The 13,547-nt window shown below is 39.7% G+C and overlaps 2 protein-coding genes across 4 annotated transcripts; both read left to right on the forward strand.

The window, feature by feature from the left end:
* The first annotated feature begins 1,392 nt into the window (after nt 1–1,392).
* On the forward strand, nt 1,393–7,365 carry afg2b (AFG2 AAA ATPase homolog B). Of its 3 annotated transcripts, none has more exons than XM_074620639.1 (11): nt 1,393–1,541; nt 1,944–2,555; nt 2,640–2,825; nt 3,471–3,755; nt 3,844–4,029; nt 4,804–4,962; nt 5,112–5,321; nt 5,419–5,646; nt 5,742–5,876; nt 6,915–7,040; nt 7,147–7,365. In XM_074620639.1, the coding sequence occupies exons 2-11, from the start codon at nt 1,965–1,967 to the stop codon at nt 7,282–7,284; spliced, it is 2,244 nt and encodes a 747-aa protein (XP_074476740.1). In that variant the 5' UTR covers nt 1,393–1,541; nt 1,944–1,964; the 3' UTR covers nt 7,285–7,365. The 3 variants fall into 3 exon arrangements, with proteins under 3 accessions (XP_074476740.1, XP_074476725.1, XP_074476734.1); XM_074620624.1 differs by having other exon boundaries at nt 1,400–1,556; XM_074620633.1 differs by lacking the exon at nt 1,393–1,541 and having other exon boundaries at nt 1,834–2,555.
* Nucleotides 7,366–7,561: 196 nt separating this feature from the next.
* c2h15orf48 (chromosome 2 C15orf48 homolog) lies at nt 7,562–9,865 on the forward strand. Its single transcript, XM_074620800.1, has 5 exons — nt 7,562–7,694; nt 7,799–7,858; nt 7,995–8,083; nt 8,267–8,327; nt 9,425–9,865. Exons 2-5 carry the CDS (start codon nt 7,820–7,822, stop codon nt 9,491–9,493), a joined length of 258 nt encoding a protein of 85 aa, XP_074476901.1. The 5' UTR covers nt 7,562–7,694; nt 7,799–7,819; the 3' UTR covers nt 9,494–9,865.
* The last annotated feature ends 3,682 nt before the right edge of the window (nt 9,866–13,547 follow it).

Consider the following 13,547-nt stretch of genomic DNA (forward strand, 5'->3'; position numbering starts at 1 on the left):
AGACAGACAAACGACCTTCCACAGTTTCTATATCGCTGCTGCACTATTTATGTATAAATAGCAAATCATGTGACTTCAGTCATGAACCAGCCTGAAGCAGATAAACTCCCTTCAGCCGCCGCCAGACCGACAGACTACCTGAGAATTAAAGGCTGCTGGATTAACTGCGTGTTTATCACAAACAGTCTCTGCTGGTACATTTATTTATAAAAGCTATATATATGCATACATTACATACAAGGTCTCAAGAGAGTCCCTCTCGCTTCCTACGCACCTCCAAAACTAAACATGATGTTAAAGTTGCACACACACACACTATTGGGGAATAAACAGTAAATGTTTGTTTCAATATTTTAGGCAGCATTTTATTTTGTGGACGCACGGTGACGCCAGAGCGTCAGAGAAACGGGTACAACTCACTTAATGTTGGACGACTATAACTATTCCTTATGATTTGCTTGTTTATTTCAGCCACTATTGTTATCAAAATAACGTTTACATATATATTAAATGTGTATCATTATTATTAGTATTATTTATAATAATAATAATTATTATTATTATTATATGTGTATTATTGCTATTATTATTGTTGTTATTATTATTATTATTATTATTATTATTATTATTTGTACTATTTATATTTGTACTACTTGTATTTTGGTATGTTATTGTTATTATGATTATTTAATTTCATTTGTTTTCTTTTCTTTTTGTGCTACTTTTACGTATACATTTTATTTACATCATGAAAACGTTTCCAACAACAGTGGAATTGTAAAATACCAGACAGAGCTAATTGAGCAATTAGGAAAATAAAATAAATAAATAAACGAATAGATAAATAAAATAAGATAGAATACAAAAAAGAGAATAAATAAATAAATAAAAAAACACTAACATAGAGATCAAAACTAAAGGGACTATGGTAATGATTCAACAGTATTTTGGCATTTATGTATTTATTGGCAAGTGTAAGAGGAAATAATAAAACAAAACAGACTGAAAAAAAACACTTTATTAAAGGTACGAAGCTACTGTAAACATTAACATTTTGGATTATTTTAATTAGCGTACTTAAGGTTACCACACTAATTTTACGTTGCTTATCAAACCTTATCAAATCATGTATAGTATACTGTGGTAAGTTTTATATGTAAGTAAGTCATATATATGTATATGTATCAGTTGGAATAACTCCACTGTATTATTCTCCACTTGCAGAATTAAGTAAAGTACATTATTACATACAATAATCTATACATTAATATAATGTATAAACGTATTTATGCAAGCCTACAAAAGTATAATAAAGGTATTCAGGATCAGCTCATATCCTTTGACATTCATGATAATAGCAGGTATTATTAATTTCCTTTGTAAATTCATAATAGCAACATTTGGGAAACAGAAATGCGCAGGAAAAGGTTTTGGTTGGCCATCTCGTTTTAACGCCGCATGGGTTTAGTAAACATCAGTGTGTCTGTTGTTTCAGCACCGCGAACACACCGACAGCATTTACACAGCCAGCATTCAGTAGTGTCACCCTTTATCTGGTATGTAACTGTCTCACAGGTGGTGTTATCAAACAGTATTGATCACAGCTAAGAGTGAAGCTGTAGCTAACAGCTAGTAGCATGTAGCCTAGCTACAGTTGCTGTAGTTACTGTAGCTGCAGTTGCTGTAGTTACTGTAACTACAGTTGCTGTAGTTACTGTAGCTACAGTTGCTGTAGTTACTGTAGCTACAGTTGCTGTAGTTACTGTAGCTGCAGTTGCTGTAGTTACTGTAGCTACAGTTGCTGTAGTTACTGTAGCTGCAGTTGCTGTAGTTACTGTAGCTACAGTGATGGCTCTAGCTTCACTCCCTCTCTCTGTGTCTGTTTGTATCACTGTAATGAAGAAGTAACGTCATCTACTTGCCTTTCTTTGTTTTCCTGTCAGTGAGGCTGTTGCTGGGCCATAATGTCTGTGAGGCTGCTGTCAGTGGATCCATCAGACCTGGGCTCTCAGAGATGCAGGCTGGGTCCAGGCTTGATGTCAGCTCTGGGTCTGGATCTGGGCTCCCCGGTGCTGGTGTCTGTCCCCGGGGGAAGCTGCCTGTGCACCGCCTGGCCCCGGCCTGACCTGGCAGAGGGCTTCCTGCAGATGGACCTGAAGTGTTCCTCTCCCAGTCTGCTCTCTCAGCCACCCACACATCTCCACCTGGACCCTGGTCAGCTCACACCTGTCCCCTGCCCCAAACTGAAAGGTGTTAAGATCACTGTGGTGGTCCAGAGTGTTGATTTTAAGAAACACACACCTCCTCGCCTTGTTCATGAGCTGGTGAAAGACATGCTGAAAGGTGTGTATGTCCACGAGAAGTTTGTGATAAACCTGGAGGATTTTGATACAGACATTAGATATGTTGTTATTGAAAGCATCAATGTGGATTCTGCCAATGCTGGATTAATCACCTCAAAAACTGGTGTGGAGATAGCTGGCATCCAGACGAACCGGCATTACAGGAGTCAGCTGAAGGACCAGCAAACGGTCCCACTGGGGGGACTGGAGGAGGTCAGCATACATTCACTGTAATGACATTATTGGTGTGTATTCCCACTATGTGACACCTACATTTGTTTTTTTACTGTATTGTAGGTGAGTGCCTCCCTGAGAGAGATGCTGCAGCTACCCCTGCTCTATCCAGGCACCCTGAGCTCTCTTGGTGTGTCGTGTCCCAGAGGTGTGCTCCTGGTGGGGCCTCCAGGTGTGGGCAAGACCCTGCTGGTCCGCAGAGTGGTGGGGGACGTGGGAGCCAGCCTGGTGGTGGTCAGAGGGCCAGAGGTAAAAAATAATATTAATGACATCCTTTCATGTACTCTGTGTGTTTACATTACATTATTATGTTCAACATTTTCAATCACCGTAAATTATATGTTGCAAAATCCAAAGTAAATTGTCTGTAAGGTCAATTGAGAAGCTGTTGAAAGACAAAGTAACCTTCTTTTCTTTGGGCTAATCCAACAAACAAAATACTAGAATAACTTACCCAACCGAAAGTACTGTTATATAACTATGTCTGATTTAACACCAGTCAACACTGCTGTGTTTTTGGTCCCATAACAAAATTACAAGACGATTTGACAATTTCTGGTTGTCAGAAATGCAGTTGAAAGCTATTTCTCCCTTACATTTTCAAGTATTTTAAAACAAAGACTGTTGTTCCAATGAAAATATTTCATTTTCAAGCCCAAAATGGCAAATGACAAATGTCTTGTTTTGTCAACAACTCAAAGATATTCAGTTTAATGTCATAGAGGAGTAAAGAAACCAGAAAATATTCACATTGAAGAAGACTTTTTTTTCCCCTATAAAATTACTCAAACTGATAAATCGATTATCAAAATAGTTGGCAATTAATTTAATAGCTGATTAATTGATGAATCGTATTATTAATAATAATAATAATTATAATAATAATTGTCTCAGGTGGTGGGATCACGGCCAGGTGAGAGTGAGGAGAAGCTGCGTGCTGTGTTCGAGCGGGCTCGATCTGCAGCTGAAGAGGGTCCCTGTGTGCTGTTCTTAGATGAGTTAGACTCTCTGTGTCCGAGGAGGACCGGCTCGTCTGCGCCAGAGAACCGCCTGGTCGCTCAGCTCCTCACACTGATGGACGGGATGAGACAGTCTGATCGCTTCCTCATCGTCGGCGCCACCAACCGGCCGGACAGCTTAGATCCGGCACTGCGCAGGCCTGGAAGATTTGACAGAGAGGTGTGGATGATGAAATACATAAAACCATTACATAATAATAAATGTAAATGAATCTTTGAGGTTCTGAATTTTTACGTCTTTCCTTCAGGTCATCATTGGAGCGCCCACCTTGCAGCAGAGAAAAGCCATTTTGTCTGTTCTGTGTGCGAGGATGCCTGTGTGTCCCAGTGTGGACATGGCAGAGCTGGCCCAGAGAACTACAGGCTACGTAGGAGCAGACCTCAGCGCCCTGTGCAGGGAGGCTGCCATGCACGCTATACGGGAAAACTCAAAGGTAGATGCAGCAATCACGCCACGTATCATATAGAAACATAAACACTAATATTTTATTACTTTGACTGTAATTTAAATTTTTATCAGCACATTACTAAACTTGTACAAACATGTTTTTATCAACTAAGGAACATCGCCAGAATTCAACCTGTGTTAAAGATACAGAAATAATTTTACATGCTTTTATCTCATCACGCCTGGATTACTCTAAAAGCCTTTTTACACGCCTAAATAGAAAAACTGTAGGCCGGCTACAGAGAGTACAGAACTCAGCTGCCAGGTTTGAACACATCGCCCCGGTTTTGGCCTCTTTACACTGGCTTCCAGTACGTTTTAGAGTAGATTTTAAGGTTAAATTACTTACAAGGCACTAAAATGGTCTGACTCCTCGATAAACTCCTGTCTGTTTCTCAAAACTGAGAGCCGACCGCCGTCTACTGTAGGAAATACACTGACTATGGATAAGTACCTCATACAACCCCACTTCAAAACATCCAAACTATCCCTTTTGATGTGATGCACTTGCATTCACACTACAGTGCATATATGGACATGTGTACCTGATAAACCTAAAATGTGGTTTGCATAGTCATCACATATATGTACCCAGGACCTTGGAAATTAGTATTGATACCGAGCAGATTATCCTGGTAAAGTAAAGTTAATTAAATTGAGCTGAAATTGAGTGTAAAAACTGCTTTAATGCATCAGAGCGCTGAAGACAGTCGATTTATGAATGTTTTTTTGTCTATTGCCTTGTTATTGTTGTCTGCAGGGTTCAGGAGAGCAGGCGGTGGGTATGAAGCACTTCCAGGAGGCCCTGAAGGCGGTGCGTCCCTCCTGCCTGCGGAGCAGCTTGGGCAGGACGGAGCTCTCTCCTTTGTCATGGGAGCAGATAGGAGGCCTGGATGAGGTCAAACTCAAACTAACACAGGTAAATGAGCACCGGTGCTTGAATTATACAACGTGAAAACACAAAGAGTTGCCATCTTAGCATGTTTACTGATAAAGAAAAATACCTGTCATTGGAATTTAATACTCATTTTTCCTCCATCTGTACTCTCTTGTGTCTGAACATCAAAGAGTATTGAGTGGCCGATGTTATACCCCGAGGCGTTTGTTCGTCTGGGTCTGTGTCGGCCCCGCGGCGTGCTGCTCTACGGACCTCCAGGATGTGCAAAGACGACGCTCGTCAAGGCTGCAGCCAGCTCATCTAACTGTGCCTTCCTGTCCGTCGGTGGTGCTGACCTCTACTCTCCCTACGTCGGAGACTCGGAGAAGGCTTTAGCGCAGGTACTTTTCTTCTCACAGTCTGTATTAACACCTGAGAATGGCTGCTGTGTCTGTATCCTCCTGTTTCACCCATAAACACCTGCACCCGTCTGTCTAGCTGTTTCGCCAGGCCCGGGCCTGTGCTCCCTGCATCCTGTTCCTCGATGAGATTGACTCTCTGATTGGCTCGCGGTCAAACAGTCAGACACCGAACAGCGTACAGACGCGCCTCCTGTCTGTGCTCCTGAATGAGATGGATGGGATTGGCCTGAAGACGCTGGAGAGGAGAGGGACGGAGAAGATCCTCCAGGCGGAGGGAGTGGAGGAGAATCGCACGCAGGATCAGGTCAGATATTATGGAGGCTGTCACTCCTCCATCTATTAGTATGAGGTGATTCAGTCAACACTTCGTGCTATAAGCTTTTTTTTGCTCTTTGACAGTTGGACTGCCAGGAAGTATGCAACAGAGATGTGATGGTTGTAGCCGCCACAAACAGACCAGACTGCTTAGACAGTGCCCTCCTCAGGCCTGGCAGGCTGGACCAACTCATCTATGTCCCACCACCTGACCAGCAGGTAACTCATTTGTCTCAAAGGAATTAAACATAGTAGCAGCAATCTTGTGTGTTTTTAGAAGTGATTTAAAAGATGATAACCATACCTTTTTTGTATAAGTGTCTCTTAATTTAACTAACCCTCAACCCTTTAAAAACGGACCTCCCACGGGCAGCCACAGGAGATTCGTTATTTGCATGATCCCGTTTAAATCGATCTAAATTAAGAACCATAATAGCTAGAGCATTCATTCTTTTTGCAGCAGAAAGCTGAGGCTTTTGTCTTTTGAGTCATCACGTTGGATGCCCATGATGACGTCATTACGTTGCGTTACGCGCGGCACGTAACAAAACTATCAAAGTGCGTTTGCACTTGATCTGCTCATAAAAATTAAGTATTTGAAGATACTTCAAGAAAAGACATCACAATAAGCCAAAATACTACGGCTGTCAAAGTTATTTTACATGTATAAAGCTAGAGTGAAGATACTGGCATCATCTGAACCTAGAAAACCTAAGGAATCCACTGGTACCAACCATGTCATACGAGCTTGTCGTGAAGGAGATTAAATAACGCTCCAAACTTACACGAAATTTTGGCGAGGAAAAACTGTCATGAACATTTTCAAAGGGGTTCCTTGACCTCTGACCTCCAGATATGTGAATGAAAATGGGTTCTATGGGTACCCACGAGTCTCCCCTTTACAGACATGTCGACTTTATGATAATCACATGCAGTTTGAGGCAAGTCATAGTCAAGTCAACACACTGACAGCTGTTGCTGCAATATTTGCCATTGTTTTGTGTTGCTAATTGATTTCCAATAATAAATTGATGAGTATTAAATAATTGACAAATCTGCCTTTAAGGTACATTTTGAACAGATGAAAAATGTGTGATTATTTGGAGATTAATCACGATTAACTGTGGACAATCATGCTTCTAATCGCGATTAAATATTTGAATTGACAGCCCTAATAAATACCAATGTAGGCACTGGCGGAGCAATTCTATTGCAGAGTTCAAAGGGTTAACTAACCTCGTATATCCGTGTGTCTAGGCTCGTCTTTGCATCCTGAAGGTGCGTACAGAGTCGATGCCCGTGGGAGCTGATGTTTGTCTGGAGGAGCTTGCCGCAAAGACCGAGCTTTACTCTGGAGCTGACTTGGAAAACCTGTGTAAAGAGGTAACGTGAAGACAGTTATTTTCTAAGAGACAAAATGTAATCCTTTTCCTGGTGTTGACACAGACAAACCGAGTAAGAACACCTGAAAACTGTTTTTGTTTTCCAGGCTGCTCTGTTGGCGCTACAAGAGGAGAACATGGAGGCTTCTACCATCAAACACACATACTTCCTTCGGTGCCTCAGCAAAATGAGCCCCTCTCTCACTGCCCAGCAGATTCAAACATATCAAAAACCTCCCAGATGACAAACCACATATGACCTCTGCATTGATAAAATGTATTATTACTCAAAAGAATTATTTGAAAATAAAATGAGTAAAACTTGACCCTTGGTGTCTGGTATTTTCTTGTGTTTTCTGTCACTGAAAAACACTCTAAATGTCTTTAATGTTTGAGATCTGCACTCCAAACCACCGAACAGCTATTGACTTTCACTTTTCAAATGTGGCCACAAGAGGTTGCTGCACACCCAGAAAATGTATTGATCATTAGCAAATTAGATATGTTGACTGAATTGAACGGGTGCATTTCAGTGCAGGAAGCTCTCTGTCTGTCTACGTGCCTTCCACCTCGTACAACCTCTCCTCCAGCCTACATCAGCCCGGCTCACAGGATGCTGCACTAAAAGACGTCAAGGACTTCTCAGCAACAACAGGTGAGACATTGAACACAGCCGCCTCTATGATTTATTGACTTTAATTCACTGTATGGACTCTCAGCTTCATCGTTAACTGGACATATGATGAATTTCTCTTTTAGGTGTTTGAGAATTTTGAAAAAATGGTTGGATTTTTCCAAATGTTGAGAAAGAAAAAGGAGGTGAGCCTCATTTTTACTATGTTAAAAGTGATTTTGTATTGTGTATATATTGGATTTATAGCACATGTAGGATATTATATGCATTTTAATATTATGATGCATATTTAAAAATTGATTTTTTACATGTGTATTTCAGCTGATCCCTCTGATAGGGTTCACGGCTTTTGCTGCAGTAGGAGCCACCTCTGCTGCTCTCTACTTTCTATTTACAAAAAATGATGTTATGTGAGTGTTATTGTACTTTTTTTCTCATTTTGATGGAAATGGAATTATATTCCACTGTATTTATATAATTATTTGAAGCGCTTTAAATTAACTTTTTTTTTGCTGTTTCATGCTTTAATCTGACTTTTATCTGCCTCTGGCATGTAGACATGTTTAATGATGATAATCATTTGCTGTTTTTAGTTTGAATAGGACCAAAAACCCAGAACCATGGGAGAGACTGGACCCATCAAAACCCCAAAAGGTAATGTCTAACATTACATAACATTTTATAATGTTTGAATGGTTGTTGATAAGTCTGTTTTATTCCTGTTGGCAATGATATACAAGCTTCCAGCACGCAGTTGCAAACTGCCGAGTCACTGAGGAAGAAATGTTATCAAATTAGTACCAGCCCGCTATTGCGACATCAGATAAAAGATGTTTATGTTGCCACACATGTTGGTACTACTCATGTTACATGTTGGGGAGACACTGCAGGCAAACACATTGTTTTCATGCACTTGTCAATTTGGGGATTTTGGGCTATTTTGCTTCCATAACTTTCAGACTAGAAAGAATACACATTCAGGTGTTTATTTTATGACACTTTTTGCGTCTGTAGATTTCTCCTACATTCACCATAAGTTAACATAAGATAATGCCTCATTTGCATATTTAAAAATAAAGATTCCAAAAACTTGTAATGCAAAAAATAATTGTCTAAATGTAAGTAATCAACTGGGTAAGTTTCATGATGATATCTATTAGTTAAACATGTTTTACTTTATTCACCTGTAGTGTCTTCAAAATGTAGTGAATTTTACAATCCATATCTTTAAAGGCCGTTTTGTCAAAATTAGGTTTTTCTTATACTCTGAGCCAGAAATCTCCACTTCAGCATCACTTACTTACACCAAACTTTCATACTTACCGATATTTTGAAGGTTTTTACAGAGGGGTTTGTTCATATATCATTCATAGCCTGATTTATTCAACATTTTATTCCTATGGCAAAAATTTATTTTTTTATGGCTGTTGAAAGTATTTACTGATTTATGGAGTGATGAAAAAAGACATCAAAAATTCCCAAAATATTTTTTAACTTGGCTTTATCCAATGTTCAGATGTCTGCTCTGGAAATGTATGCAAATTAACACATATTTGATAAGATAATGCCTCATTTGCATAAAAACTGAAACTTTCAGATAGCCTGTAATACAAAAAACAATTGTCTTGATATAAGAAATTAACTGGGGAAGTTTAATGGCGATATTTATTAGTTCAACACCTTTAATTGATGTAACACTTGCAAATATGTCAGGTGAAGCCTTATTTTAAATTTCTGGCATTTTGCTGCAGCTCATCACCATCAATCAAGTGTGGAAACCAGTGGAGGAGCTGGAGTATGTGAAGAGCCTCACCAAGTAAAAGATCCACAGTGTGACCTCCTGCCTGCCCCCATCAGTCTAACAGAATCCTTTCTGCACAAACTAGGATGCTTTGACACTCAGTGTGCGGAAATGCTTCTGCTCCACTGGTGGGGTTTCACACTGGCCCAGCCCGAGGACATCAATCTATCCACAACAGTAGAAAACTATGTTAACAGATACGCATGCTGCCATGAAGTGAAAAAAGCCTCTGGGTTTCTGTGATAACAGCTAGAGATAAACTGTGGTGTTTAATAGTTCTTACAGTAGACGTGAATGTACGATAGTGTCTAAATGTGAAAGACACAAAATGTAAACTCAGAAGTAATAAAATAATGTACTGTACAGTGTTAATAAATTGTGATTGTGAGCACTTCTTCATCAGTGTTTCTTTTGTTCTCAGACGTTCAAGAAAGTATAAATATATTTATGTGGGAATATAAATATTCATGTCTTTAGACTGATATTCTTAGTGTTTTCTTAGACAATTATAGAGCTGATAGTGATATCTCCTCTTAGTATCATTTGCCTCCCAAAAATAGTGTTTGACCCATAAATGCTGTACTAACAAGTTACATTTGCCTAGAAGAAGTGCTGCACCCCCTCTTTTAATGTATAAATACATCACAAAACATGATTAAAGAATAATATGAGGCTGGTGAAAATCTATATTTTTTTAGAGATGCACTGATACCAGATCGGATATCAGGCCGATACTGACTCAAATAGCTGGATCGGATATCGGTGACAATGGAGCCAATCCATTCAATTCAATACTATGTTTATATACTATAAACATTACATACTGGAATTTTAATTCCTGTTAATTTTGAAGATTTTTTTACCAAGTTGTTGGTGTATGATTTATTATTTAATATAATAAATAACAATTAACAAAATGTATGTTATGTTATCTATATTTATTCGTTACATTTTGTTTTACAAAGTTAGGAAAGCGATGTTTAAGTCAAGCCTGATGTTTTCTAACACATAAAAGAATGATCCCAGTGATTTCCACACAGTGTGGCATACAGCTTATTAATGAAACACCGGTATTCGGTATCGGCCGATACCCAGGGCCGAGGTATCGCTATCGAGACTGAAAAAGTCTGATCAGTGCAAAATTCTGTGCCACAGAGCTCAATTGGCCTCCTTAACAGCAGACACTTTGATTTATAGTAGGAAAAGCACAGGGGTGAAAAAAATTAACGATGGGTCCATTATATCCACCCAGCATTCACAATATGCCGTTTTCACAGCAGCCATTTTGACATGTCACTGCAGGGTAAACACAGGTGTAATTAGTAACATTAACTGTGGCCCTCATCCAATGAGGTATAGTGCGTGCTGGTTCACTGGAATGACTGCGACACACTAAATAGAATGGGACCATAATTAATGTTATCAATTACACCTGTGTTTACCCTGCTATGACATGTCAGAATGGCTGCTGTGAAAGAGGCCTATACCAGGACCTTGAAACCGTAGCAGCTACACAGAATTAAGCCATCATTCCAGTGTGCCTAGAAGCACAAGGCAAAGCCTTGTGCTTCTAAGCACACTGGTCTATTATCCTGCGGGCTTATTCCAGTGTGCCTAGAAGCACACTGGTCTATTATCCTGCGGGCTTAATTCTTCTTCTTCTGCCTAAACTTTGGCGCGCTACTAGTCCCGCAGCGTTGCCAGCACATGTACAAAAAGTACATCAAAACGTGCGGAATGATCGGGAATCGTTTGCTATGACCTGACTAAGAGATTCGCGCAGCGGTTTCTGAGAAAATCGCGCGAAAGCGCAATTTTTTTTGCTCCATTGGAATGCATTGAAAATCGACGTGAAGAGTGCTCATAAACACTCCTCTTTGGGGCCATACAGAGTCGCCATACTTTAACGTAGAAGCGTGATTAAAAGTTTAAACGGGTTACGAGACTTGGGACTTTATTTGGCCAAATGGAATTTTTTTGATAGCTGGCACGGTTTTCACGAAATCGCAGTTTACGTTTTGTGAAATTTTCAGACCGTTTCAGATTTTATAATGGGTGTGTATTGCGTGGGTCGTTAAAGGCTAGAGCGCGTGATGTCAGAGCTAGAGTGGAGCACAATTTAATAATCTTTTGGAAATTATCCGAACAAATTGCTCTGTAGCCCACAACGTCCACTCCTCATACACAATTAATACATCAAAACGTAGGTATTTTTGTGCCGGTCGCAGTCATGTAGTTATGGAATCAGTCGGACTTACACATTTGGCGACACATGCCTGAACGTGACAGCAACTCCAGGCTGTGCTCCCATAGCAGCCCATATTAAATTTCACAGAATTTTTTGGATCACAGAAAAAAGTTACTACTTTTCGAAACTGCCGCCGAGGTCACATTTTTGACACTACAGACCCAAATGTTTCACCATTTGTTCATCAGAGACTCCTAACTGGTCACGTGAACAATCTAAGCGATAGGAGTCACGGTTTCTGTCGAAGAAGCACTTTTATGACATGTACGTCTCTGGTTAACAGTGGCAAATCACCACTGCAGCTTTTGATCGCTACTAGACAGCTGATTCACATTAGCCAATCAGAGCAGGCTGACTAACACACACACACACACACACACACACACTATTTACTGTATCACGCCATTTCAGTGAGCCAGCATGCTCTAAACCAGGCTTCAATGGATCAGGGCCATAATTAATGTTATTAATTACACCTGTTATAAAAGCCCCCAACTCTCATTGTATGATAACAGGAAACTAGGTATTCACCTAGTTTTCAAAATAAAAGCCCTCAACTCTTACTGTATGTTAACAAGAAGCTATGTTGTTTTTTAAAAAATCAGTCTAACCTGTTTTAAAATGCTTTCTGCCCCCCCAGCACCAGGCACACTGGTCAAAATTTCTTGCGAAATTTTCTAGTTCATTTTATTATTTACACCTGTGCTTTTCCTACTGTCACAAGTCAAAATGTCCTCTGTGAAAAAGGCTTATAAACATGCTATTGCGCTCTGAAATGTGTTCCTCCATTACGATGAACATGCTCTGGTTTATTTTGAGTTGATCCTACAAGCACTGCACTACAAGGTGCTGTAAATACTCAATAGAGCATGGGTTCTCAACCAGGGGTCTGGGGACCCCCAGGGGTCCTTGAGGGAGTTCCAGGGGGTCCCCAGAAAAATGGGAATGGTTTATTTTCACTATTTAATTCACTGTAGAAGTAAGCCCAATGTGAGTAGGAGTCATAAGAGTGACTATTCTGAAGTCTATGACCTAACAGTATAAATTTGGGGGTCCTTGACACGAAAAAAGTTGAGAACCACTGCACTAGCGCACCAAATGTGTATTAATATACAACTGAGAATAGTCCACAACAAACTATTTACTCTTGTAACATTTGTTAAAAACTACAGTGAAGAAATTCAGAGACCATTTTTTAAAATTGTGACAGCTTTTAAAGGAGTAGTTTGACATTTTTGGTAATATTCTTATTCTCGTTCCTGCTGAAAGTCAGATGACAAGATTCATACTCAATTCAATTCAAATGGCTTTATTGGCATGATTTAACACTGTACATATTGCCAAAGCATATTTAAATGTTGGAAAGTTTGTATTAATTACATTGTATTGACATCAAAAACATAAACTGAAATAAATAAAGTCTGCTATTTGGAACAATACCAACAGGAAACAAAGCAAAACAATAACAAACAATCAAAGACAATAACAAGGTGTAGACGACTGTCACTCAGTTTATGGTAGGCAGCAACATCGACTGCTACCAGCTCACAGCTATTAGCATCTTGCCCCAGTTTTTGAAATACATCTCCCTAATGTTTTCATATTTTTCAGATTTGGTGATGAAATTAAGCTTTGCCCCTTTTCTTTGCCAGGCTGTGCTCACTCAGTCCGTACTTTGTCAAGGCTCTTTGTAATTGTAGATCAGTAACCACGCTCAAATAATCTGCTATGGTGTACCGTCGATTTAGAGCCAGATAGCATTGTGTTTTGCGCTGTGCCTTTGATTGTGTTTGCCAATAGGTGATGTACTTTTGCTTTAACTGTG

This window comes from Sebastes fasciatus, chromosome 2 (genome assembly GCF_043250625.1).
Source record: "Sebastes fasciatus isolate fSebFas1 chromosome 2, fSebFas1.pri, whole genome shotgun sequence".
Taxonomy (NCBI): domain Eukaryota; kingdom Metazoa; phylum Chordata; class Actinopteri; order Perciformes; family Sebastidae; genus Sebastes; species Sebastes fasciatus.

Excerpts from the sequence above, each read along its gene's own strand:
- afg2b (XM_074620639.1), top strand. The coding sequence starts at position 1,965 with ATGTCTGTGAGGCTGCTGTCAGTGGATCCATCAGACCTGGGCTCTCAG. Across the intron at positions 5,322-5,418 it reads CGGAGAAGGCTTTAGCGCAG|CTGTTTCGCCAGGCCCGGGC; the intron begins GTACTTTTCTTC and ends CCGTCTGTCTAG. Across the intron at positions 5,877-6,914 it reads TCCCACCACCTGACCAGCAG|GCTCGTCTTTGCATCCTGAA; the intron begins GTAACTCATTTG and ends CCGTGTGTCTAG.
- c2h15orf48 (XM_074620800.1), top strand. The coding sequence starts at position 7,820 with ATGGTTGGATTTTTCCAAATGTTGAGAAAGAAAAAGGAG. Across the intron at positions 8,084-8,266 it reads TTTACAAAAAATGATGTTAT|TTTGAATAGGACCAAAAACC; the intron begins GTGAGTGTTATT and ends TGCTGTTTTTAG. Across the intron at positions 8,328-9,424 it reads ACCCATCAAAACCCCAAAAG|CTCATCACCATCAATCAAGT; the intron begins GTAATGTCTAAC and ends ATTTTGCTGCAG.